Here is a 26,951-nt window from a genome sequence, read left to right on the forward strand (position 1 = left end):
AGGCGAACAACGAAGGGTAAAATATTTTTTAACAATTTCAAAGTGTTATTCCTAGTATCATAAAATTAACAAACTTTTGTCAGTGAAAAGTTAGCCATTTCAGTCTGTTCATTGTTCTTCAGTGCTAATCACAGCGAAAAATCATAAATATTGGGGTAATACATCTCAAGCCAGAGCTGAATGGCTTCACACCCTTTACGGATTCTTTCTAATGTCTGGTATCTTATCTAAAAGATCAGAAAATATATTTAATTTCTGAAACATCAGAGATCATTTCAAAGGTATGCTATGATGTGGAGTACACAACACAACGGCCAAAAAACAAAACTCCAGGCACTCTGGATTTTAATGACAAGGTGCAGATTTCAAATGTGGTAAAACTGATAACTTCATGGAAAAGGGAAATTAAACGCAGCCAACAAAGATAATGGAATGAACACAGTAATCTTGAAAAAACTATGTAAAACAACCCCATCATCTTGATAAAAATGAACAAGCTCATCGCGTACTTTCATTTGGGGGATATATGAGAAGGGAGCAGTCATTTCCTTTGTGTGTATATACTCACTAGGATGAAACTACACGGATGGCTTCTTAAAGGTAGTGCTTATTATAGTAATCATGCTGGCGCTATGAGAAGTTTATCACCCTCATTTTATTTATTGAACTTTAATTCTCACTTTGATGAGGAAATACTTTGAGCCTTTCGTGTCATACAGTTTGGATGTTCATTATGCTTATTAGACACATGTTAAAGTGCTATTTCTAAACATTTGGTTTTTTTCCCAATAAGTAAAGGAATCACTGTTTAGCAGTGACAGCTTCTTGGGACAATTTATAGCAGCCTGCTGTGGGGTGACTCAACCTTCTCTTGGCCTCAGTTTTTCTTTTAGTGAAAAAGCCTATAACGTGTTGTGACTATTAAATAAAAGCATAAAAAAGGATTTAAATTCCCGGCTGCCACTCTGGTGTTTTCCCTTGAGTACTGTGAAGTCTGAGAAAGTCCGCAGGAAGGGGCTTTTATTCCATATGAAACACTCACACAAATGTGTGTACTTGCACCCATGTGTGTACAGAGATGGGGGTAACCCAGTCCTAAAAACTAGATACTTAAACATCCTTAAAAATACATATCCAGACCATACCTTGGGAGGCAACCCACTTATTTTGATAATCCCTCCCTCTTATAATTCCTCTTTGAAACCACCTTCTAAGACCACCTTCTGAGACCACCCTCTGAAACCACCTTCTGAGTGTCTCATGATAATTACTCTACTTCAGAGTCAAACCTCCTGTTTTCATCAAAACTGGTGTTACGTGTTTAGTGACCTGCGTTTCCTTTGAATGACTTTTGGCTACTACTCAAAGGATAAAGATGTGTCACTAAAGATATTCAAATGTACACGGCAGCTTTTAGTACACATTCTGAAAAGAAAAGTTCCAAATATTTGAATAATACAGCAGCGGTGAAGAACTGCCCTGCTTTTTACAGTGATTGCCTATCAGGCAATCGGGACAGAGGCCAGCAGGGCTTCAAAGAGAGTGGAGAGAGACACACAAGTACTGTTACAAACAAACAAGCACACACCATCTAATCTAGATGTGTAGGCAGCAGGGGTTATAAGAAATAAGAAGACAACTATAAGAATGTACATAAAACAATTTAACCTAAATTTTTCTGATCTTGATCAGAAAAATTATCTGAGCATGTCTTTCTCCCAGGGAGCAGTTCCCAAAGCATTTTAGAGATGGGAGAAAGCACAGATAATCGAATGTGACCCACTTACTTAGAGCTCAAAGACTGAGAGGCCCAAAGAGTTTGAGCATTGGGCCCAGAGTCAAGATGTCTCCATGCAGGACTCATGTGGCCATTACCCCACAGTGATTAGTTTTTCCTCCAGGCACATGGAGCATTACTCTAAGTTTCCCGGATCCAACAGCCTGTGGGCAGCAGGTACTCACTTGTACAGAGGAATGTCTGGCTCTTTTCCTTCTGTCCTAAGTGTCAAGCAACACTGCTGAAGCTGGGATTTGGGGTCATTCCAATCCTGATTCAAAATGAACTCCTGCAACAAGTCCCCAAAAAGTATTTAGTAAAGGGTTCTAGAATCACCAAGCATAGAGCATACAACCAATTTAAATTTTATAGGAGCTTACTTTTAATCGTGGAAAGAAACAAACATTCATGAAAGTATGAACATATTCCAAATCCTTATCAATGTACAGAGCTGCGATAAATGCTGAAAAAGAGAATACGTAAAAATAAGCCACAATACATTGCCATTTACTAGAAAGAGTACGAGTCCTAGACTTTTAAGAAACGTTAACTTCCAAGCCCTCTTTATTTTTTAGCATTACCGTTTCATCTTTCTTCAAACAAGAACTACTCTTTATCACTAATATTAAAAGTAGCAATAGCGATGTGTAATTAAGATGCAAAACCACAAAGACCAAATTATGTTTGACTAAGGGATAAATGAATAATTAGTTAAAACGATACACAAAGTGCTGCCGTATAGCAGGGAAAGAGTGACACCTGGGAACACAACCATGTTAACATCAAATAAATCAAAATAAAACTTGAAGATCAGATGTGATGCCAGAATGAGCACATCCTTGGGGCCTGCTATTCTTAACACCGGTCTTGAGGAGATCACCCATTTACAAGGGTTTGTGTTACCTTTCATCAACAGATATGGGACAATTTATAGATTCAATCTGCCAAAACAGAGAAAAAATTAATACTGCGCTTAATGACAATAAAACAATATAACCAAATTTGCATTAAAAAACGGTGACCCCAAAGACAGCTTCATTAAAAGGTACCTTCACCACACAAACAAACGGCGAGTTTTTAAAAGGAGGAATAAAAATAGCTTTTGTTGAGCTAAAAAAAGCCAGTGAGACTGATGATCACTCAACTTACTTTTTTTCTAATTCTAATCTTAAGTTACTTTTCTTTAATTGAAAAATAAGTTCTTTTAAGCTCCTTAGTCAGATTGCCTTTGCACTTTGTAAATCAGCTAGTAGACTCTAATATCTGTATATAATTCCAATTGCCCAAAATACCAAAACATTAGAAAAAAAAAAAGGTTCCAAGGCCCAGTGAATGGCCCACTTATTTTACAGTAGTATCAGAAACAATAAAATTGTGTGTATGATCCTTTAGTTAGCTATAATAGTATTACTTATAATGCTAAGACCATATCAGATGGTCTGATAACTGCAAAAGATGACAACATTGTCCATAGAGCTTTGAGTTCATTCACAACAATAGATAATTGTTTTAGTATTTAGGGAATAAATTACCTTCTTTCTTCTAGGCCTCTATCTAAAGGCTGCTGGGTGGCAAAAACAGCTATGATTCACTATTTCCAATCTTCACATTCTGTTACTGTTTCACACAAAGAGATGTGATGGCTGAGCATTAGGATGGAGGGGCGTAGGGTGAGGAGGGGGGAGCATTAGTGAACACAGACTGAACATAAATTCGTTATCCACAAGTCTTTTTTTTTTAATTTTTATTGGAGTATGGCTGCTTTACAATGTTGTGTTAGCCTCCACTGCTCATTATTCACAAGTCTTAATTCCAAATTATTCTCCTTCAAACAAGCTTTGGAGAGAAGCATAAATAAAAATTAAAATAGAGAAGAGGTTTCTTTAATCAGAACATAATAATAATAATGAGAAGCAGCATAAATTTGGTCCATTGATTTAAACTTGAATCTGCGGGTTAAGAGAAAAGCTTTATTCCCTAGGACTCACATTCCAAAAGGTCGGCCAAGGTCTTGGTCCTAAGGGCCACAGGCCTCTTGGTCTTGTCGTTGGTGATGGCATATTCCTGCATGCCCAATTCCTCTGCTACCTTGGCTTGAGTTCTGTTATTCACCAAAGAGCTTCGCAACAGCTGGCCAAAAGGAATTGAGGTACATTTAGAAACCATTTCATTTTTGGTCTCTCTCTTGCTCCTGCGTTGGGCCCACCCAGCCTAGACCACAGGGACACCTAGGCAAGCAATGGCTTAAGTTCTCAACCACCACCCCCAGGCAACAGTGACAAATTCCACATGCTTCTAGTTTCTCCTTAATAATTTACTCTGCTCTTGGATTTTACCTAACTGACATTTAAATAGTTCATTTAGTTGTTTAGTAGCAGTGAGCAGTGTTGGGGGAGATGCTATACTATACTAAAGGTCAAAGATTCCATTAAGTTTAATGTTACTAAACCAAGGAGCATTTTAACTTTAAAAAAATCAACTTATTGAAGTATAATTTGCATACAATAAAATGCACTCATTTTAAGTATAGTTAAATGAGTTTTGACAAGCTTCTACATTTCTGTTACCCCAAACAAGTTCCCTGGCCCCTTGGCGATCAATCAATCCAATCCATCTATCACCAGGCAAGCTTGACCTACTTTCTGTCACTGTATGTTAGTTTTAAAGGAGCATTTTTTAAAAAGTCAAAAATAAAAATAAAAATTAAAAAAAGTCAAAAATAAGCTTCACATTTTATGGCACTGATGTTAATTTTGATATCATAGGATTTGGGGAAGTGACGCTTTAGTATTATTTAAAATATTGAAATTATTTATTTACATTTTACTTTCATTCTTTAAAGATTTATATTGTATATACATATATATATATATCAGATTTATATGTATATATAAAGATTATATATACTATATATCCTGACTCATAGCTTTTCAAGCTGAGACCCTTTATTTTTAATCAAATTAAAATATAATTTCCGTATTTCAACTTCAGGAATTCCAAACAAAAATTTCTACTAGGAATTTCAGTCAGCTAGCAGTCCTCTAAAAGGACCATCCAAGTAGTAACATTAAACAGTGCATGAAAATTGTACAACCAGTCTATTGTAGACGTGCCCCTAAAACAAGCATGGCTTAGGAATTTAACAGTCACTGATCACTCACTAAAGGAAGGTGGGGAGGAAGGCTGGAGAAAGTGGGTAGATATAAAGATGAGAACTCACCAAACAAAAGCTGAAAGTAATTATCCCCAATCTCTAAGATTTGGGGGAATAAAGTACCTAAAACTAGAACTTTTTCTTACAACAGATAAAACAAACTCTTGGTCTAGTACAATTCCTTCTTGCTAAGGAATAACCCTGACACCAGGGCCAAGGAACAGGAAGCAGCTGCAAGTTATGCTGGTATTATATCCCCTGCCGTTCCACATCGAACTTTGTTTATTAGATGCAAGTTTTATGCTCTGTGGCTCCACAGTGTCAACTGAGCTTATGAAAATCAAGATTTATCCTCAATGCCTGAGACTGCATCCTTGACAATAGATAAATAAGAAACAATATGTTCTTAATTTGTCTGACAATGATTCATGAAGCAGAAATACAACTTGATCTCCACATGCCATGCTTGCTGTTGAGTTAGACTGTTATTCTTTGCTTGTCTCTGCTCCTTTCCTCCTCCGATTGCCCCCTAAACTCAATCTTTTCTTCAATACAGTGTTTTCATTAAAATTAATATCCACAGAGAAGCTCAAAATTAAAAAGGCCTAGCATATAACGTTAAAAAGAAGACACAACCAGGGAATTCCCTGGTGGTCCAGTGGTTAAGACTCAGCGCTTTTACAGCTGTGGCCCAGGTTCAATCCCTGGTCGGGGAACTAAGATGCTGCAAGCCATGCGGCGCAGCCAAAAATAACAAAACAAAACAAAACAAAAACGCAACCATTAGGGAGCCCACCAGTCTAATATCTTGTAATTACAGAATAACTGAGCTGGAAGCTGGAAGGGAGACATCTTTCTCAGTCTGGATTTATAATGGGGGAGGGGGAGGTTCACAAAGTACAGGCCATGGGGGAACAGAAGGGCTATTTTGAGAATATGGCTATGGTGCGTGAACTAGCTTCTCTCTCAGTATATGCTTTTGGTGAGAGGAGAAAACTCTAACTTGGGCTGCATGTAAGGAGATTTCATGCCTTAGAATCATGGCATGCCTGATGTACATATGAGCTCACACAAACCAAAATACGTCACTGGTTATTGGGCCCCAGCTGCCGCCTTCCAGCCTCAGGGCTCCTCATTCGGTGCTGAGCAGTAATGCTGTCTGACAGGGAAGGAGGAAAGCAGTGAGGATGTAAACAGAAACACTACCAATTTTATTTGAGATATGCCCCGATGGGTCTTAAAGCACCAGCAGGGTGGCCAGCAGAAAGTGAGATCTTTCAGTTCTTGCCAAAACTTGGAGCCTGAACCAAAAGTCAGTGGGGGAGAAGGAAGATATAAATCATCCATATTTTTAGAGTCAGTTTAAATTTAGAAGATGAGTTGAAAAGAGGTAAGACCTTGCTCTTAAACAACAAAGGCTGAATGGCAGTTCTTTAAATGACAACCTCCATCCTTGGCCTTTGCTGAACCCTGTTTCAGAATAAATCATGCTGTTTGCCAACGAGTGAGATCAAGAGGGGATCACAAGGCAAAAAACCACCTAAAGTTATGGCAGTTCAGTGCAACAGCTGTGGAGGCTGATGCTATACCAGACCCTGGGCTGCTGGCTGAAGATACTGAGCTGATCAACATCCTGTGGCTGCCCTCCGAGAGCCGCTAATCTCTGAAGGAAGCCATACACAAAGTGGCCAATGCAATGCACTGTGACAGCTGCAGTGACAGCAGAGGCCACAGCACACGCAGGTACTCTTCTCCAACCCAGCTTTTCAAAAAGGCCTCCTGGAGGACCTGACCCCTGAGTAAAAACATTTCAGAGGCTTGTTGACTTAGCTGGCTGTTATAACAGAATCATTAGTTAGTTCTGTCATACTGGTACTCAGGCCTCTTCCAAGAACCAAGAGATTAGAATTTCTGGAAAGTATATTTTTAAAAATTTTATATAGGTGGATTCTGATGAATGTAGAGTCAGAACTGAAAAGAATGAATCTGCCAGTGGGAGAAGAATGGGTGATATGGTCTGAGTGTTTGTGTCACTGCAAAATTCGTATGTTGAAATCCTAACCCCTAAAGGTGATGGCATTAAGAGGTGGGGGCCCCTGGAAGGTGATTAGGTCATGAGAGTGGAGCCCTCATGAATGGGAGCAGTGCCCTTACAAAAGAGGCCCCTATCAGCACAGACACCAGAGACAAGCAGGAAACACTAAGGCTGCTGCTGCAGCCACCAAGAAGCCTGTCTGCAAGCACAGGTCACTCTCCACACCTCCCCTCCTGAGAGCCTGTGCAGCCCACCACTGCCAGGGTTCCGTGATCCAGGGACAACTTCCCCAGGAGAACACACGGCGCGCCTCAGGCTGGTGCAACGTCACACCTGCCTCTGCCGCAGCAGGCCCGCCCCGCACTCCATACCCCTCCCTCCCCCCAGCCTGAGTGAGCCAGAGCCCCCGAATCAGCAGCTCCTTTAACCCCATCCTGTCTGAGCGAAGAACAGATGACCTCAGGAGACCTACATGCAGAGGCGGGGCCAAATCCAAAGCTGAACCCCAGGAGCTGTGGAAACAAAGAAGAGAAAGGGAAATCTCTCCCTGCAGCCTCAGGAGCAGGGGATTAAATCTCCACAATCAACTTGACGTACCAGCATCTGTGGAATACATGAATAGACAACGAATCCTCCCAAAACTGAGGCGGTGGACTTTGGGAGCAACTGTAGGCTTGGGGTTGGCTTTCCGCATCTAATTGGTTTCTGGTTTCATGTTTATTTTAGTTTAGTATTTAGAGCTTACTATCATTGGTAGATTTGTTTATTGATTGGGTTGCTTTCTTCTTTTTTATTTTTTTTTAATATATATATATTTTTTCCTTTTCCTCTTTCTGTGACTGTGTAGGTGTATGCTTCTTTGTGTGATTTTGTCTGTATAGCTTTGCTTTTACTATTTGTCCTAGGGTTCTCTCTGTCCATTTTTGGCTTTTTTTGTTTCTTTGTTTTTTAGTATAGTTTTTAGTGCTTGTTATCAATAGTGGATGTGTTTTTTGGTTTGCTTGCTCTCTTCTTCCTTTCTTTTTAAAATTAATTTTTCACTTTTTTATTTTTAATAAATTTTTTTTTAGTAACTTTATTTTATTTATTTATTTATTTTTTCTTTCTTTCTTCCTTTATCTTTGTCTCTTTTCTTCTGAGCCGAGTGGCTGACAGGGTGTTGGTGCTCCAACTGGGTGTCAGGCCTGAGCCTCTGAGGTGGGAGAGTCGAGCTCAGGACACTGGTCCACAAGAGACCTCTGGGCCCCACGTAATATCAAACAGCGAAAGCTCTCCCAGAGATTTCCATCTCAACTCTAAGACCCAGCTCCACTCAACAACCAGCAAGCTACAGTGCTGGACACCTTATGCCAAACAACTAGCAAGACAGGAACACAACCACACTCATTAGCAGAGAGACTGCCTAAAATCATAATAAGTTCACAGATATCCCAAAACACACCACCGGACATGGTCCTGCCCACCAGAAAGACAAGATCCAGCCTCATCCACCAGAACACAGGAACCAGTCCCTGCCACCAGGAAGCCTACACAACCCACCGAACCAACCTTACCCACTGGGGGCAGACACCAAAAACAACAGGAACTATGAACCTGCAGCCTGTGAAAAGGAGACCCCAAACACGGTAAGTTAAGCAAAATGAGAAGACAGAAAAACACACAGCAGATGAAGGAGCAAGGCATAAACCCACTAGACCAAATAATTGAAGAGGAATAGGCAGGTGACCTGAAAAAGAATTCAGAGTTATGATATAAAGATGATCCAAAATCTTGGAAATAGAATGGAGAAAATACAAGAAACATTTAACAAGGACCTAGAAGAACTAAGAGCAAACAAACGATGATGAACAACAAAATAAATGAAATTAAAAATTCTCTAGAAGGAATAAATAGCAGAATAACTGAGGCAGAAGAATGGATAAGTGAGGTGGAAGATAAAAGAGTGGAAATAACTACCGCAGAGCAGAAAAAAAAAAAGAATGAAAAGAATTGAGGACAGTCTCAGAAACATCTGGGACATTAAATGCACCAACATTTGAATTACAGGGGTCCCAGAAGAAGAAGAGAAAAAAAAAGGGACTGAGAAAATATTTGAAGAGACTACAGTTGAAAACTTCCTTAATATGGGAAAGGAAATAATCAAGTCCAGGAAACACAGAGAGTCCCATACAGGATGAATCCAAGGAGGAACATGATAAGACACATATTAATCAAACTATCAAAAATTAAATACAAAGAAAAAAATATTAAGAGCAGCAAGGGAAAAGCAACAAATGACAAACTAGGGAATCCCCATAAGGTTAACAGCTATCTTTCAGCAGAAACTCTGCAAGCCAGAGGGAGTGGCAGGACATATTTAAAGTCATGAAAGGGAAGAACCTACAACCAAGATTACTCTACCCAGCAAGGACCTCTTTCAGATTCGACTGAGAAATTAAAACCTTTACAAACAAGCAAAAGCTAAGAGAATTCAGCACCACCAAACCAGCTTTACAACAAATGCTAAAGGAACTTCTCTATGCAGGAAACATAAGAGAAGGAAAGGACCTACAATAACAAACCTAAAACAATTAAGAAAATGGTAATAGGAACATACATATCAATAACTACCTTAAATGTAAATGGATTAAATGCTCCAACCAAAAGTCATAGACTGGCTGAATGGATACAAAAACAAGACCCGTATATATGCTGTCTACAAGAGACCCACTTCAGACCTAGGGACACATACAGACTGAAAGTGAGGGGATGGAAAAAGATATTCCATGCAAATGGAAATCAAAAGAAAGCTGGAGTAGCAATTCTCATATCACACAAAATAAACTTTAAAGACTATTACAAAAGCCAAAGAAGGACACTACATAATGATCAAGGGATCGATCCAAGAAGAAGATATAACAGTTGTAAATATTTATGCACCCAACATAGGAGCACCTCAATACAGAAGGCAAATACTAACAGCCGTAAAAGGGGAAATCGACAGTAACACATTCATAGTAGGGGACTTTAACACCCCGCTTTCACCAATGGACAGATCATCCAAAATGAAACAAAAATAAGGAAACACAAGTTTTAAATGATACATTAAACAAGACAGACTTAATTGATATTTATAGGACATTCCATCCAAAAACAAGAGAATACACTTTCTTCTCAAGTGCTCATGGTGTTAACATCCTCCAGGATAGATAATATCTTGGGTCACAAATCAAGCCTTGGTAAATCTAAAAAAATTGAAATTGTATCAAGTATCTTTTCCGACCACAACACTATGAGACTAGATATCAATTACAGGGAAAAATCTGTAAAAAATACAAGCACATGGAGGCTAAACAATACACTACTAAATAACCAAGAGATAACTGAAGAAATCAAAGAGGAAATCAAAATATACCTAGAAACAAATGACAACGAAAACACGACAACCCAAAACCTATAGGGTGCAGCAAGAGCAGTTCTAAGAGGGAGGTTTATAGCAATACAATCCTACCTCAAGAAACAAGAAACATCTCAAATAAACAACCTAACCTTACACCTAGAGCAATCAGAGAAAGAACAAAAAAAAACCCCAATGTTAGTGGAAGGAAAGAAATGACAAAGGTCAGATCAGAAATAAATGAAGAAGAAATGAAGGAAACAAAAGCAAAGATCAATAAAACTAAAAGCTGGTTCTTTGAGAAGATAAACTAAATTGATAAACCATTAGCCAGACTCATCAAGAAAAAAAGCGAGAAGACTCAAATCAATAGAATTAGAAATGGAAAAGGAGAAGTAACAACTGACACTGCAGAAATACAAAGGATCATGAGAGATTACTACAAGCAACTCTATGCCAATAAAATGGTCAAATTCTTAGAAAAGCACAACCTCCCGAGACTGAACCAGGAAGAAACAGAAATTATAAACAGACCAATCACAAGCACTGAAATTGAAACTGTGATTTAAAATCTTCCAACAAACAAAACTCCAGGACCAGATGGCTTCACAGGCAAATTCTATCAAATATTTATCCTTCTCAAACTCTTCCAAAATACAGCAGAGGGAGGAACACTCCCAAACTCATTCTATGAGGTCACCATGACCCTGATAACAAAACCAGACAAAGATGTCACAAAGAAAGAAAACTACAGGCCAATATCACGGATGAACACGGATGTAAAAATCATGAACAAAATACTAGCAAACAGAATCCAACAGCACAGTAAGGGATCATGCACCATGATTAAGTGGGGTTTATCCCAGGAACGCAAGGATTCTTCAACATACGCAAATCAATCAACGTGATACACCATATTAACAAACTGAAGGATAAAAACCATATGATCATCTCAATAGATGCAGAAAAAGTTTTCAACAAAATTCAACACCCATTTATGATAAAAACCTCCAGAAAGTAGGCATAGAGGGAACTTACCTCAACATAATAAAGGCCGTATATGACAAACCCACAGCCAACATCATTCTCAATGGTGGAAAACTGAAACCATTTCCTCTAAGATAAGGAACAAGACAAGGTTGTCCATTCTCACCACTATTATTCAAAAGTTTTGAAAGTTTTAGCCACAGCAATGAGAGAAGAAAAAGAAAAAAAAGACTCCAATTCGGAAAAGAAGAAGTAAAACTGTCACTGTTTGAAGGTGACATGATACTATACTTAGAGAATCCAAAAGATGCTACCAGAAAACTACTAGAGCTAATCAATGAATTTGGTAAAGTATCAGGATACAAAATTAATGCACAGAAATCTCTTGCATTCCTATACACTAATGATGAAAAGTCTGAAAGAGAAATTAAGGAAACACTCCCACTTACCACTACAACAAAAAGAATAAAATACCTAGGAATAAACCTACCTAAGGAGACAAAAGACCTGTATGCAGAAAACTATAAGACAATGATGAAAGAAATTAAAGATGTTAAGAACAGATGGAGAGATATACTATGTTCTTGGATTGGAAGAATCAACACTGTGAAAATGACTATACGGCCCAAAGCAATCTACAGATTCAGTGCAATCCCTATCAAACTACCAATAGCATTTTTCACAGAACTAGAACAAAAAATTTCACAATTTGTATGGAAACACAAAAGACCCCAAATAGCTTAAGCAATCTTGAGAAAGAAAAATGGAGTTGGAGGAATCAGGCTCCCTGACTTCAGACTATATTACAAAGCTACAGGAATCAAGACAGTATGGTACTGGCTCAAAAACAGAAATACAGATCAATGGAACAGGATAGAAAGCCCAGAGATAAACCCACGCACAGATGGTCACCTTATCTTTGATAAAGGAGGCAAGAATATACAATGGAGAAAAGACAGCCTCTTCAATAAGTGGTGCTGGGAAAACTGGACAGCTACATGTTAAGAGAATGAAATTAGAACACTCCCTAACACCATACACAAAATAAACGCAAACTGGATGAAAGATCTAAATGTAAGGCCAGATATTAAAAAACTCTTAGAGGGAAACATAGGCAGAACACTCTAGGACATAAATCACAGCAAGATCCTTTTTGACCCATCTCCTAGAAAAATGGAAGTAAAAACAAAAATAAACAACTGGGGCCTAATGAAACTTAAAAGCTTTTACACAGCAAAGGAAAACATAAACAAGACGAAAAGACAACCCTCAGAATGGGAGAAAATATTTGCAAATGAAGCAACTAACAAAGGATTAATCTCCAAAATTTACAAGCAGCTCATGCAGCTCAGTATCAAAAAAACAAACAACCAATCCAAAATTGGGCGGAAGACCTAAACAGACATCTCTCCAAAGATGATATACAGATTGCCAATGAACACATGAAAGGATGCTCAACATCACTGATCATTAGAGAAATGCAAATCAAAACTACAGTGAGATATCACCTCACACCAGTCAGAATGGCCATCATCAAAAAATCTACAACTAAGTCAGAAGCTATCATGAGAAAGAGGAACTTTATTAAATAAGAAAATTTATTAAATGCTAAAAAAAAAGAAGCCTCATACTGATCTCTTGCCCCTTCCACCCTGTGAAGGTACAATGAGAAGTCTGCGAGCCAGAAGAGAGCCCTCAGCTGACCATGCTGGCACTCTGATCTCAGACTCTCCATCTCCAGAACTGTGAGCAATAAATTTCTGCTGTTCATAAGCCATCCTGTTTGTGCTATTTTGCTATAGCAGCCTGAATAGACTAAGACAGTAGGAAGGGGCTTTCCAGGATGATGAAACAGCTCTATTAAAGCAAGGGGCCAGGACTTCCCTGGTGGTGCAGTGGTTAAGAATCCACCTGCCAATGCAAGCGACACGGGTTCGAGTCCTGGTCCAGCAGGATGCCACATGCCCCGGAGCAACTGAGCCCGCGCACCGCAAGTACTGAGCCTGCGCTCTGGAGCCTACAACGACTGGGCCCACGTGCCACAACTACTGAAGCCCACCCACCTAGAGCCCATGCTCCGCAACAAGAGAGGCCACTGAGGTGAGAAACGGTGCACCACAAGGAAGAGTAGCCCCCTCTCGCCGCAACTAGAGAAAGCCCGTGCGCAGCAACGAAGACCCAATGTAGCCAAAACAAAAAAGGCAAGGGGCCATGACACAGTGAGGTGATTCCTGGGTGGAACTGGAGGAGAAATCTGAGCCTGGTGGGGAAGAGCTGATACAGGTGATGCTGCCCAGCCTCTGGGCACAGAGAGTCTTGCAGGTGATATAAAAGCAGTCTGTACTTTCCTATAAGGGAAGAGGAGTCCCAAAAGGTGTCAAATGGGAGCAGTGGCAAGGTAACTTTCTGATTATAGAAAGATCATTTTGGTGGATGGATTTGAATGGGGTAAGACATGAGGTTGGAAAGCCTGCAGATGTCGATGCTATAAATTACTATTTTACAAAGAAGAAACTTTTCTTAGTAGAAACCTTGAAAATGAACATTAAGCACCCAACTGAGCATGAGACGGTTATTAGACTGTTCTGCAAACAGTGCCTTGAGTTAGATGTACTGGTAAAAAGCAGAAGATTTGGCGCCAAGCTGTCTGGGTTCAAACTACGGCTCTACAACTTCCTGCCTAGGTGACCCTGTATAAGTTACTAAATCTCTCTGAGGCTCAGTTTCCACATCCATTACATGGAGGAAGTAGTACCTACTTCACAGGGATGTAATGAGAATTAAAGTGAATGAGTATACAATCTAAGTACAATGACTGGCACATAATAAACACACAGAGACGATAGCCGCTGTTATTACTGACATCATCATTATAAGATATGTTTGTTCTTCAGTTATAGGAAAACGGTTATAGAAGGTTCTAGGAATTCCTCTGGATTTGTCTTCAATGAAAATATTCTGGATACCTGTCCACTAATAGTCTTCAAAGCTCTCCATTTTACTAAGTGCTAACCTGTCCTTAACAACTTTTTTTAACACCCCGCAAAAAAGATAAAATTTAACTTGAAATTAGCAGAAAAAGTGAGGAAAGCTGTAGCTAGGGCTCTCCGTGAAGCTGAGAAAAAGACTGCTGAGTTCCTGAAGCAATGGCACAGACCGACAAAAATATCACAAATTGCCAAGTGCGATTTCGAGAATCCAGTATGTTTTCTATTATCTCAACATAGCAGTCTTTCCTAATTAGTGTAAACTTAAATTTTAATAAGAAAAAGGTTTATTGGTTTAAAATAAGCAAAGAAACACACTGGCACTCTTCCTTAAACTTCTATTCACTCTTGATTCTAAAGAGAAAACCACAGTTGTGGGACGTGAGCTACCAAAGAGGGCCATCTAGTGTAAAACAGTAGACTCTGATTTATTATTTTGAGGACTTTACTACAAGAGCATGAGGTGAAAGTAGAACATATTATTAAAAATGACAGTGATGTGCCACACAGGTCTCTCATACCAACAGTGGTAGCCAGATGGCCTCCATTTCCCGTGATAACTAAAGAACTAGTTTATTTCTGGTAAATGCTCATATGTTCTTAAGAATTTAACATTAATTCAAGAGGAATTTCTTGTCCATCCAAAAGCAGTTAACTTTAAGTGGTAATCAAACTGATAATTGTAAACTAAATGTAAAATAATAGTATTCCCGATTTCCCATATAATGGTACATGGGGCATAGCAGGAACATAATATTCACTGAGTGAATGAATTAAAGGACCATATTTTGTTGGGCTTAGAAATTCTGCTGAAAAATTACATCTAAACATAGTCAAATAACCATATTCTCCCTAAATCCAATATTTGTGTCTCACATAAACTATTTCCGGGGTTCACAGTTGCAGAGATAAGATCCAATTCTATTGAAAGCAAAACATGTATAGAAATTGTAGAGAGGCAGATGCTACCCGCTGGAGTGCAGGTCAGATACAAACAGCCAAATTATGACAGTGATGGAGAAATTCTCAAACAGGAGGCTGTGGAATCTACCCTCTCAAAGAGATCTGTTAGATAGCTTGTTTGATTTATGCTTAGTGCTGTCTGAAGGCAGCAGGGAAGGATTAGATCACTGGTTCTCAAATTTTATCTGTAATCTTTGCTTTCTCATTACCCCACATCATTCCTCTACAAACAAAAATTTCTGCAAGTTCATCTTGCTGGTGGACGCCTCCACTAGGCACAGTGCCTTGCACATTGTAGGCATGGGACTGACAACCATCTTTAGCTCAGAAACTTATAGGAAAGGCTAAGAGAAAAGAATGAAATAGAGGTGGAAAAGATGCAAATGTTAAAAGTTGAAAGTGTGATAAAAGAGGCATTCTTGTCTAAATAAATGCTCTTTGAGACACTCTCCTATTTACCCTGACTCTACTGAGTAGGTTCTACCCTCAAAAACCAAAACCTCAGTCTATGAAATAGAACCTCTTCCCTATACATCCCAATCCAAACTCCATCATGCTAGCACAATTATATAAGCCTGACATTCATTCCCAAACAGGCCTTCTTGAACACCCAACTTATAGAACACTATGGATTTCCCCCATCAGCATTCAAAACTTGTAAACCACGATTTCATTCGCTCAACCGTCCTTCTTCTCTATGAAGCGAGTGTGCAAGGGAACAGCTCTGAGCCAACTAATGCCTCGCTGTAGCTGTGTGTTCTTTAATCACAATAATGAATAATTAGCCATCCTCTCCCTGCCTTCTACCCAGCCAAATGCAACTGCAGTAAGTAATCCTCTGCAAATTTTAAATTACTTTTAATCCTTAGATATTCATAAATAGTTTTCAGCTTCTTTCCTTACACATTAAAAAAAAATGCTGTTTCCTTCCAATGCCACTTCCACTTCCCTCTCTATATGACTTAGCTGCCCACAAAACTCTCATTCTTCTCCTTATCAAATATGTATTGAGAGCCTACATATACCAGGCACTGCTGCACATATAGTGATACATAAACACATGCTCTCACAGAACTTCCAGGCTAGTGGGACAGGGAAACTCAAATAAGTGCCAGGAAGGAAAAGGACACAGAAATGTGACTGGAAAGTTGCCCTTGCAGGCAGCAGTCATGTGGGAACTGACATCTAATGCAGAGTAGGAGATACCAGGCAGCTGAGAGTAAGGGCGGGAAGCAGAATGGTCTCCAGGTAGAACATGTACAAACCCAATGGCAGGAGAGAGCTTGGAGGAACGCAAAGCAGGCCAGGTAAGAGGTGCAGAGTGATAAGACAAATATGTGACACAAGGCCGGGCAGGTGGGCAGGCTTGTTCATTTCACTCTCCAAGGAAAGAAGAGCATTAGACTGGAATATGATGATTCACTCAGCATATTTGCTGAGCACTGATATGCCAGGACTGTCCAAGGACCCAGGGAATCAGGAGTGAAGAAGATAGACAAAGTTTACACTCTGATGAGAGAATAGTATGTGCTAAGTAGAAAAAGGAAGGAGAAAACGGAGGTAAGCTTCCAGCCTGGGGGAGGGGAGCTGGGGATGAGGAAAAAAGGTTACTATCAAGCAGAGTGAATTAAAGAAAGCCTCACTGGTGATGACATCTGAACACAGGTGTGGGATTTGGCCGCAAGCATGTAAAAGGCCCTGAGGCAAAGGCTTGCTTAGTGTCCTGCAGGAATCTCAGAGGCTAACGTGAAGTGTCTAGGAGAAAAAGTCTAAGACGGCAGCAGGAAAGCAGGTCATACAGGGTCTTGTAGGTGACAACATTGTCTTTTACCCTTGAGATGAGAAATCTTTACGTTTTGCACATAGGAAGTTGTAATCCGACTTCTCTTTAAAAACAGTCCCTCTAGATGATGTGCTGAACATAGGCTGAAGGGTGGGGAGGGATAGACCAGTTGGAAGGCTATGGCTGTAATTCAAGGTAAAGATAACTATGGTCCAGACCAGGGTGATAACAGTGGAGCTGGTGAAAAGTAGTTATGTTTGGGACGAACTTTTAAGGTAAAATCAACAGGCTATGCTAATGGCTAGGAGGTGTAGGATGAGAGAAAGAGAAGAGTTAAGGATAACTCCAAGGTTTTTAGCCTGAGCTAAGAACAGAACAATCCTTACTGGTATGGAGAACACCAAGGTTTGGGGGTAAAAATCAGTTTTGTTTCGGCCATGTTAGGTTTGAGGTGCCCGATAGAAATCCAACCAGATATCCAGTATATCTAGATATCCAAGTATATCTCTAAATATGGAGATATTTGAGTATGGAGTTAGGGGCAAGTAAGAACTGAAGACATAAAATAGAAAGTAACGTACAGATGTATTCAGACTCATGGAGAGGAAGTCAACAGAAAAGAGAAGAGGTCTGAGAAGGTTGGGGAGGTGAAGAGGAACAACCGAAGTGGACTGACGATGAATGGCTAGTGTGGTCACAAAATATGTGTGGTGAAGACTCCACTGGCCGCAGAAGGTAAGAAGACTTCCGCAGAAGGCAGAAGACCATCCTGGCCTGCATGGGAGCAAGAGCTGATTCAGGAAGGCTGGTGTAAGAAGCCGTAACGCTGTCCAACAGGCCCGAAACCTAAGACAATGTCCCCCATTGGAGAGTACAAAAATGCCCACAAGAATGGCAAAGACCAGCTTTTCCAATAGTAACACACATCTCATGGGAAATCTGAGCCTGCTGCATTGCCTACTGCTTTGTATAAGTACAACCTTAAGATTCCTATCCTTTGCAATTTAGTAAATGCCACCTCTTCTAACCGAGTCTCTCTGTCAATCATATTCCTGTAACACTGTGACAGCTATGCAGAAACTACTGCAGTGGTCCAGGTGACAGAGGTCGGTAGAGAGGATCTGGGTGATGAAGACATAACACTGTCCAGCAGTAATACTGTCAAAACTTGCGAATGGACTAGAATATAGGGAAGGGAAGCAGAGGGAGGAATCAAAGATGACTACTAGGTTTCTGACTTGCAACATTGGATGGGTGATGTTGCCATTCAATTACTCAAGGCATATTGGTAGAGGACCCAGGTGGGAAAAGACTTCAAGTTCAGTCTTCAGCATGTGGAGATGATGAGAAGGCAGCTGGCACTGGAGCTCAGAAAAGAAACGGGATTGAAGAAGTCCATTTAAAAGTCTGCCTACAGAGTGAAACTAATGATATACTTGGAAAAGACTGCCTATAAGACTCTACTAAGAAGAAGAAATGCCTAGGAGTAAACCTTGTGCATCCTGGAATATTCATCAGCTCTGTAGAATAGGATGAGCCTGCAAAGGAGGCTAAGAAAGAGTAGCTCAAGAGGTGAGAGGAAAACCAGGAACGTGCAGCATCATAGAAGCCAATGGGAGACAGCGGCTCAAGAAGGAGGGAGGAGGCTTCCCTGGTGGTGCAGTGGTTGAGAGTCCGCCTGCCGATGCAGGGGACACGGGTTCGTGCCCCGGTCTGGGAAGATTCCACGTGCTGCGGAGAGGCTGGGCCCGTGAGCCATGGCCGCTGAGCCTGGGCGTCCGGAGCCTGTGCTCCACAACGGGAGAGACCACGGCAGTGAGAGGCCCGCGTACCGCAAAAAAAAAAAAAAGAAGGAGGGAGGGAGCAACCACATCAAAGAGACATTAATGAGAGTCAGTATCTTTTAAATATGTATTTCACTGATGACAGATCATCTTTGTTTTGTCAGCAGATCTCTTGGTCCTACTGATTTCTACAGAAGCTTTCTGTGAATACAGTTCATAAAACCATCATATCAGAATTTTGTTCTTTGTTAACATCTTTCTAAGAAGCTATCCAAAAATTCTTTATTTTTAAGACAGCAAGGCTGATAAACACATTTTGGATAAAATTAGTTACAGCACTGAAGTCATTTTGGAAAGAACACAAAACTGGAGTCTCTAGCATAGTTCTGCTTTTACCTTTATCCAGACCTTGGGCAGGGCCCATGCCTTTCTGAGTTCTGGTTTCATTATCTGTTCAGTGTTGGGGGTCAGGGGCGGGATGTGCCGTGGCCAAGAAGAGAAGCAGTAAACTTGCTGATCCATACGTCCTTGCTCCACAAAATCCTGGAGTTCACAATTAATTTGTGGGAATATAGGGGTAAATGTGTGTATTTAAGTCACACATTTTCAACAGTGGTCTCTTTATGGCCATAAGATGAATTACCACTTAAGCCATTTGGTTTAGTTTTGCCATTTCTCAGACCAACCAGATACTCTGACAGCTATGAAGTCTATTCCCTAATGGAAGATACTGAACGAGCATTTATTGATTCCTGAATGTAGAGCAAGATACTAGATACTAGTTTATTTCCGGTAAATGCTCATATGTTCTTAAGAATTTAATATTAATTCAAGAGGAATTTCTTGTCCATCCAAAAGCAGTTAACTTTAAGTGGTAATCAAACTGATAATTGTAAACTAAATGTAAAATAATAGTATTCCCGATTTCCCATATAATGGTACATGGGGCATAGCAGGAACATAATATTCACTGAGTGAATGAATTAAAGGACCATATTTTGTTGGGCTTAGAAATTCTGCTGAAAAATTACATCTAAACATAGTCAAATAACCATATTCTCCTTAAATCCAATATTTGTGTGTCACATAAACTATTTCCAGGGTTCACAGTTGCAGAGATAAGATCCAATTCTATTCAAAGCAAAACATGTATAGAAATTGTAGAGATGCAAAGTATGAAAGACTTATTTGCCTCAAGCTAATGAAGAATGTCTGCACTCACAAAATGTCTATAGTGAGTACTCTTTTTCTTTGCCCAATAAAATATTTGCTTTTCCAATGCCCAATTCTAGAGGGACTTCTCAAAGGTTATTCCTTGGGCTGGGAGAGATCATCACAACTGGCTTCCAGATATGTTTTGTTCTCCACTCTGGTTTTATCACTGATTGGTTTCACAGGGTAAAAACCACACCCAGCAAATAAAAAAGCTCAATAAAATTTTATAAAATGAAACAAAGGTGAGAGGAATGGGAACTATTTCACTTTGTTCATAAATCAAGCCTTGTCTCTCTAAGTCCCTTTCAACTCCACATGATCCAGCCAAACTAGGCTTTTTTTTTTTTTTTTTTTTTTTGGGACTGCATCAGCAGGCGGACTCTCAACCACTGCGCCACCAGGGAAGCCCCTCAAACTAGGCTTTTGATCTTCCATGCTGTGCCCTTGTTTCAGCAGTCCCAATGTGTGCAATGTCTTTGCATAGAAATTTCTTCCCATTAACTCCCAGTGGCCAAATCCTACTCATCCTTTTAAAGGCTCAAACATCATCATATCCATGAAGCCTTCTAGAAATTCCACAGCTAAAAGAAATTTTACTTTTCCTAAACAGCACAGTTTCCCTATGTCTCTTTATAATATTTAACGTGGTACTCCCTGCATTTAGTTACAATTACTCACTTATACTTTTTATAGTGTACGTGTATACGTATACACACACACCCCACACTTTATCTATATACATATGTATATAGATATATAGAGAGAGAATTTGTAGTTATTTACTTATATTTTTAATTTCTCCTCATAGTTTTTAAACTTCTTATGGATAGACTAGGTGTCAACTAATATTTGCTCCCCCCATGAAGCCTAACTCAATGTCTTGCACTGAGTAGGCAGTCACTAAATGGAAATGAGCTCTTATCATATATTGTTTTGTACACAATTTACATAATGAAACAAAACCATATGATATGCTAAAGTCACCAAGAACTAAGTCAATTACATAAACATATATTTGGTTCTTCTAATCTTTGCTCTCTGTTATACAGCAATCTTATTGGAGGAAATGATTTAATACAAACTCACAGTTAAGTGTCCTTCATGATGATCTGGGAAATGAATGAATAAGTACTCCGTGGCTACCAGCTGCATTATGGAGTCACCGAGGAATTCCATCCTCTGATTGTGGCCTCTGGGAAGAAACATCAATGTAAAGAGATCAATAAGCATTTGTGGATTAAAAAAAAAAACACAGAGAATTTTTTTCAAAAGGCATGATGTTAAAAAGCAATGCATTCACCTTGCTTAAAGCACAAAACTAAAAATAATTCCCTAAGGCCCCTCAACTGAGAAGAGATCTGAGTCAATACAGGTTCAGCTTCAAAGGAGAGTAAAGTAAGTACTATTTAAGGATTAAACAACTGCTAAAATAAAGACTAGGAAATAGTGCCTGGCCAAAAGCTGGGGAGTATCAATTGAAAAATAAAGCACCGTTGAATCCTTGAACAGTGAGGGGGTTAGGGGCAGCGACCCCCCCATTCAGTCAAAAATCCAGTTTAACTTTACAGTCGGCCTTCTGTACCACGGTTCCGCATCTGCAGATCCAGCCAATCAATCAACCGACCCTGTGTAGCACTGTAGCACATACTTATTGAAAAAAATCCACATGTAAGTGGACCAATGCAGTTGAAACCCATGTGATTCAAGGGTCAACTGTACAGCAGAGACAACAATGTTGCACAGACAATCTTCATACAGACAAAACAAAGAAAAAGGCCCAAGAATTTTCTTTGCTAAATCTTTATTTATTTATTGCGGTACACGGGCCTCTCACTGTTGTGGCCTCTCCCGTTGCGGAGCACAAGCTCCGGACGCGCAGGCTCAGCGGCCATGGCTCACGGGCCCAGCCGCTCCGCGGCATGTGGGATCTTCCCGGACCGGGGCACGAACCCACGTCCCCTGCATCGGCAGGCGGACTCTCAACCACTGCGCCACCAGGGAAGCCCTAAATCTTTATCTTTTTATTGAAAAATACACTCCATTATTCAAATCTGGACTCTAGGTTAAGGACTAAAAAAATCTGTGACAAGAATCCTTAATCTTTACTGTGTAAAGAGAACTGTGAATATCTGAATTGGGGGAAGGAAGCCAAAACTGAATAAAAAACACCATGCAAAGAAACAACGTTTTGGTTATTTTATTAATTATTTCATTAGCTCATGTTCAAATCACTCATCCAGAGCAGGGATTGGAGGACCACATTCAGCCTATGGCCTGTTTTAGTAAAAAGGGACACAGCCATCTTCATTCATTTACATTTTTCCTGTGGCTGCTTTTGTTACTATGGCAGAATCATCATGACAGATACCACATGGCCTATAAAGCCTAAAATATTTAATATTTGTCCCTTCGTAGAAAAAGTTTTTACTTCCTTCACACTTCTCTTATACTTTACAAAGAAATAAGATGCATGACAATGAGACCAAAAATACTGGATTAGAGCATATCCTCTGGTCCACACTGGTGTCTGGTTGCTCATCCATCTAACGACATGACTTCCCTAGAAATATGTTTGAGACCCCAGCCTTGGAAGGGCATGCAGCAAACGTTTGGGACTGCTTGTCTAAATGCCCATGTTAGAACTACATGAGTACTTCTAACTTACAGGGTCAGATGGTTAAATCCCACAGTTCTCAATGTGAATGCTCTTGCCAAAAGTCGAACGTGGGTAAAAATTACTCCAATTGCGTCTTCAAATTCAGTAAGTTTCTGCAGAACTGGAGAAGTCTCAATAAGTTGTCGATCAGTATTTGGCTCTTGAAGCTACAAGAAGAAAGAAAGAAATAAAAATCACATGCGGTTTTTAGTTACAAAACTAATTAACCATTCTAAGATAGTGTTTTGTAAACTTCCTTCTCCCATGGGCAGAAATTTCTGAAATGCCAATAAAACACGAAAGCTTCTTTTTCATCCCTTAGAATGGCAAACAAACCTAATATTTAAAGAAGGCTCAAATAATATTTTCCAATCTTCTATCAGATTTCAAGGCCAAATACTGTACACAGATAGTTCAAAATCCCAAGTATTATACTAGCTCTCCAAGGAAGAGGCAAGCTGAAGAACCACTGGTAGAGAATATGTATATATCTATCTGGTAACTCAGTGGTTCTCAAACTTTAGTGTTCATCAAACCCTTGTAGGACTTGTTAAAAGCAGATAGCCAGGCCCTGCCCCCAGAGCATCTGATTCAGTATGACTGGAATAAGGACCAAGGATTTGCCTTTCTGATAAGTTCCCAGGTAATGCAGATGCTGCTGGTCTGGGGACCAGCTTTTGAGAATCTCTGCATTGAGTAACTTGACCTCTGCGTGTCTTCTAGGGACCAACCTATTTTGGCAAATGAACATCATTAAAACTGGATTCAGCACACACTGGAGATTATTATACCACTAGTCAGGTGCTCCACATAACAATGAGCCTTTAACCACTAGCAGAGAGCAAATATGAAGAGTTTAAATAAAATGAATATTTTCAGGAACTCTGGGCAAGCTCATACTCATAAAATATTTCTAAAGTACTCTGAATTAATGTCACTTATTACTGTAAAGCCTCTCATGAGAGAGTTCAGCCACTAGTGATGACTTTTATATACACATAATATACATATACAAAAATATGTATATATGAGTATACATTTACATATGTATGTATATGATGCATATCTCCAAGGTAAAATGGTAATAAAAGCAAAGAATAGTAAGAATTTGTAAACCAACTGGGGAAAAAAGTGTCACCATATGTAGATCTTTTAAATTCCAAAATCTTGAATAAAAAGCCATTATACTGTACTAAAATTTAAATTTACAATATGTTTTATGCATCAAAGTCAAAGCCCTTAACTTCTAAGATCCAAATTAGGTTACGATTTAGCAATGTTAATTTAGTATTTGTTCTACTTTGTAATAAGCCCAGACTTGCTTCCATATTATTTTGCCTATAATAGCAGGCATGTAGATATACTGGAGACAACATATTATGCTTTGACTATCACTGTTTTGGGGAAGAGAGGGGACCAAACCACAGCCATGCAAGTAGTTCTCCCTGCCTCGTGAGGGAAGGCAACTCCCAGTGCTTCCCCCACCTCACCCCAGACCACAAAGAGGGCAACACATGGCATCGTTTTAATATTTGTTCCAAAGTTCTCCGGTCTGACACCCCAGCTTAAAGTCATAAAGCCACAGAAGGGAATCAAAGGATAAAAGCAGGAAGGGACAAAAGGCAGACTGAAGCATCATGAATGCCCAGAGTTATAAAGCTTACTGCAGACAGGAAGGTCACACTTACCTGGAGTGGGTGGAGAGGATAATTGAGCCAGACTTCGCGCAAGTCCTGGAAAATGGAGTGATGCCTTTAATGCTTGAGGGAGCCATTTAACACACTCTAGAGTGCTAAATAAAATGCCATTATGTGAAATACTGAACTATTTTAGATGCTGACTCCACTTATTGCAAATTTAATAGTGCTGGCAAACTATTTTTTTTAAAGTGTATTCACCACTCAAATTGCCTGCAGTGACTCTAATTAGCCTATTAAGCTGGGGAGGAAAAGAGCCCCCCACACCCCCAAGAGTCAAAGACACCTTTTAAAACTAAGTTACCCATCTGCTTAACCTAATACACTGGATTAAGCTGCTGTTTTAATCACATTTTTCAGTTTACCATTCCCCAGAAATGTACATCAGCTGTGCCTTTTGTAATGAAAACTCATCTCAAATGGTCCTTTATTTAGGCACTAATTCATTATCGTTGAGTTGTTTTAAGATGGAGTGGAAAACACCCCATATCTAGTTCCTAAACACTTAGATTTGTAAGACCACACTTTTACTGTGGATCATTACAAATGTATACTTGAAATAAGAGAACAAATAAAAGAATAAATTCTGTGGAAAATCCTAATCCATTGAGTTAAATCCAGAGGCAGTTATAATTAGACCTTCCTCGGGATTAAAGTGTTTTTCCTTCAGTTTTAGACTCTAGGGAGCCTCCAACTGAATCTCCTTTCTGGCCTCGATGATAGGTTTTTGAGTTAAATGACAAAACTTTTAAAACACAAGTTTTTTTTTTTAATTTTTGGAGGGGGGAAGTATAGGAAAATATATTATCACTTGTGACCAGATGATGACAAAGTGAAATAAAATACCTGATATTTTTGTACAACTTGCATCTTAATAAAATACACTTAGGTTTTGTTTTTGGTGTTTTATTTTGCCAATATAAAAAACAAGCTTAAATATCAAACTCTTCTTTTAAAGCTATTTAAAGGACTTCTCTTAACCAATTCAATAACCTTTCCCTTGAATTCTCTGTAGCATAAATTATACTGAATGTCACTCCCTTCCTGCAACTTTCTCATGTTCTCTCAATGCTTTTTCTCTTCCTGCTGTACCTGAAACGGACATTTACCAAACTTCAGCCCCTTGCCTGACCTATTCATTACCTGCTTCTCTGGAGAGCCCTGTCATTCCCATTGCTTTAACTGCTACCTCTGTTTAAATCACTTGTTCATCTCTGCTGCAGTTCTGACCTCTCACCCAAGCTACAAGTCCATAACTCTAAGTGCCTTTATGGGCATCTTTTACCTCAAACCTAAATGACCAAATCATACCTTTTTACCTTTCACCTTAAACTAGGGAGTATGGTGTTAGAAAAAGCTGCAGAATGAGGAGACAGGCTGCCTGATTTAATCCTGATTCCCCGTTGGCAAGTTACCTAACCTCCCTGAGCCAACCTTTCCTCAAGTGTAAGACAAAGATAATCACAGTATACTTCAGACTGTTCTCTGATGCCTCAGTGAGCAATGTACTCAAAGCATTGAACCCAGTGCTGGCACACAGAAAATGCCACTATTAATAATGATGACATCAACAATGACGACAAACAACTATCTCTCCTGACCAACTTCAATCTCCAAAGCTCAAAACTGTCAGGGACTTCTAGATTCATCTTCCTCCTTTCTCCTATGTATTCTTTGCTCAAAAACACTGATTTCTTCTTGATGTTTGCTGTCACCCATCTTGGTGTAATAGCTTCAAAACCTCACAACTAGCCTGTTTCAATGGCATCCATTTCCTTTATTCTACCCTGCACACTGAGATAAGGTTCTGTTGCCCCCTTGGGGTCAGAGAAAATACCCTGGAAAAGATCTCGACTGGAATCCCAGCTCTGCCTTCTATTAGCCCAAGGACCTTAGGTAAAGCCTCTACCTTCAGTTTGCTCTTCTGGAAAATGTGCATTGACTGTTGGGACATTAGATCATGTGGCATATTTTTATTGAATACCTGTTACATATTAGCTTACTAAGACGAATAACACACTATCTCTGTCCTCAAAGGAGCCTAGTGGGGAAGAATGAAGGTAAATAAGTATAATTTAAATAAACTATGACAAATTCTATAATAGTGATGTATATATACCAAGTGCCAGGAAAACTCTGCCTGGGGTGTCAGATCAAGCTTCAAAAAGGAAGTGACTTTTCAGCTGTATTCTTTTTTTTTTTTTTTTTTGGCGGTCCGGGGGCCTCTCACTGTTGTGGCCTCTCCCGTTGCGGAGCACAGGCTCGGACGCACAGGCCCAGCGGCCACGGCTCACAGGCCCAGCCGCTCCGCAGCATGTGGGATCTTCCCGGACCGGGGCACGAACCCGTGTCCCCTGCATCGGCAGGCGGTCTCTCAACCACTGCGCCACCAGGGAAGCCCCTCAGCTGTATTCTTAAGAACACAGAACACTGAGGAATTCAGTACATCAGCAGAGGGAGGGAATCAAAAGCAGGGTACCATACATACACAAATAATAGGTCTCAAAGTACACACACACAAAAGGGTAAATCTTAAT

At 39.8% G+C, this 26,951-nt stretch overlaps 1 protein-coding gene and 1 non-coding gene across 11 annotated transcripts in view; one reads left to right on the forward strand and one right to left on the reverse strand.

Annotated features, from left to right (window-relative positions):
• Positions 1–26,951, reverse strand: part of DROSHA (drosha ribonuclease III) — a 129,218-nt gene that overhangs the window by 4,629 nt on the left and 97,638 nt on the right. For 6 of the 10 annotated variants that reach the window (XM_024755761.1, XM_024755760.1, XM_024755764.1 and 3 more), the window contains 6 exons: positions 24,406–24,450; positions 22,727–22,884; positions 21,148–21,253; positions 3,766–3,907; positions 2,158–2,240; positions 1,963–2,066 (listed from right to left, as the gene is read on the reverse strand). In XM_024755761.1, coding sequence (XP_024611529.1) covers positions 1,963–2,066; positions 2,158–2,240; positions 3,766–3,907; positions 21,148–21,253; positions 22,727–22,884; positions 24,406–24,450 — 638 coding nt within the window. Of the gene's footprint in view, positions 1–1,962; positions 2,067–2,157; positions 3,614–3,765; positions 3,908–21,147; positions 21,254–22,726; positions 22,885–24,405; positions 24,451–26,951 lie in introns of those variants that run through there. The other 4 variants (XR_003004624.1, XM_024755768.1, XM_024755767.1 and 1 more) reach the window with 4 other exon arrangements.
• TRNAK-UUU (transfer RNA lysine (anticodon UUU)) lies at positions 5,576–5,647 on the forward strand. Its single transcript has one exon. It is a non-coding gene; the product is annotated as a tRNA-Lys (tRNA).

This window comes from Neophocaena asiaeorientalis, unplaced genomic scaffold (assembly GCF_003031525.2).
Source record: "Neophocaena asiaeorientalis asiaeorientalis breed wild unplaced genomic scaffold, Neophocaena_asiaeorientalis_V1.1 scaffold93, whole genome shotgun sequence".
NCBI classification, from domain to species: Eukaryota; Metazoa; Chordata; class Mammalia; order Artiodactyla; family Phocoenidae; genus Neophocaena; species Neophocaena asiaeorientalis.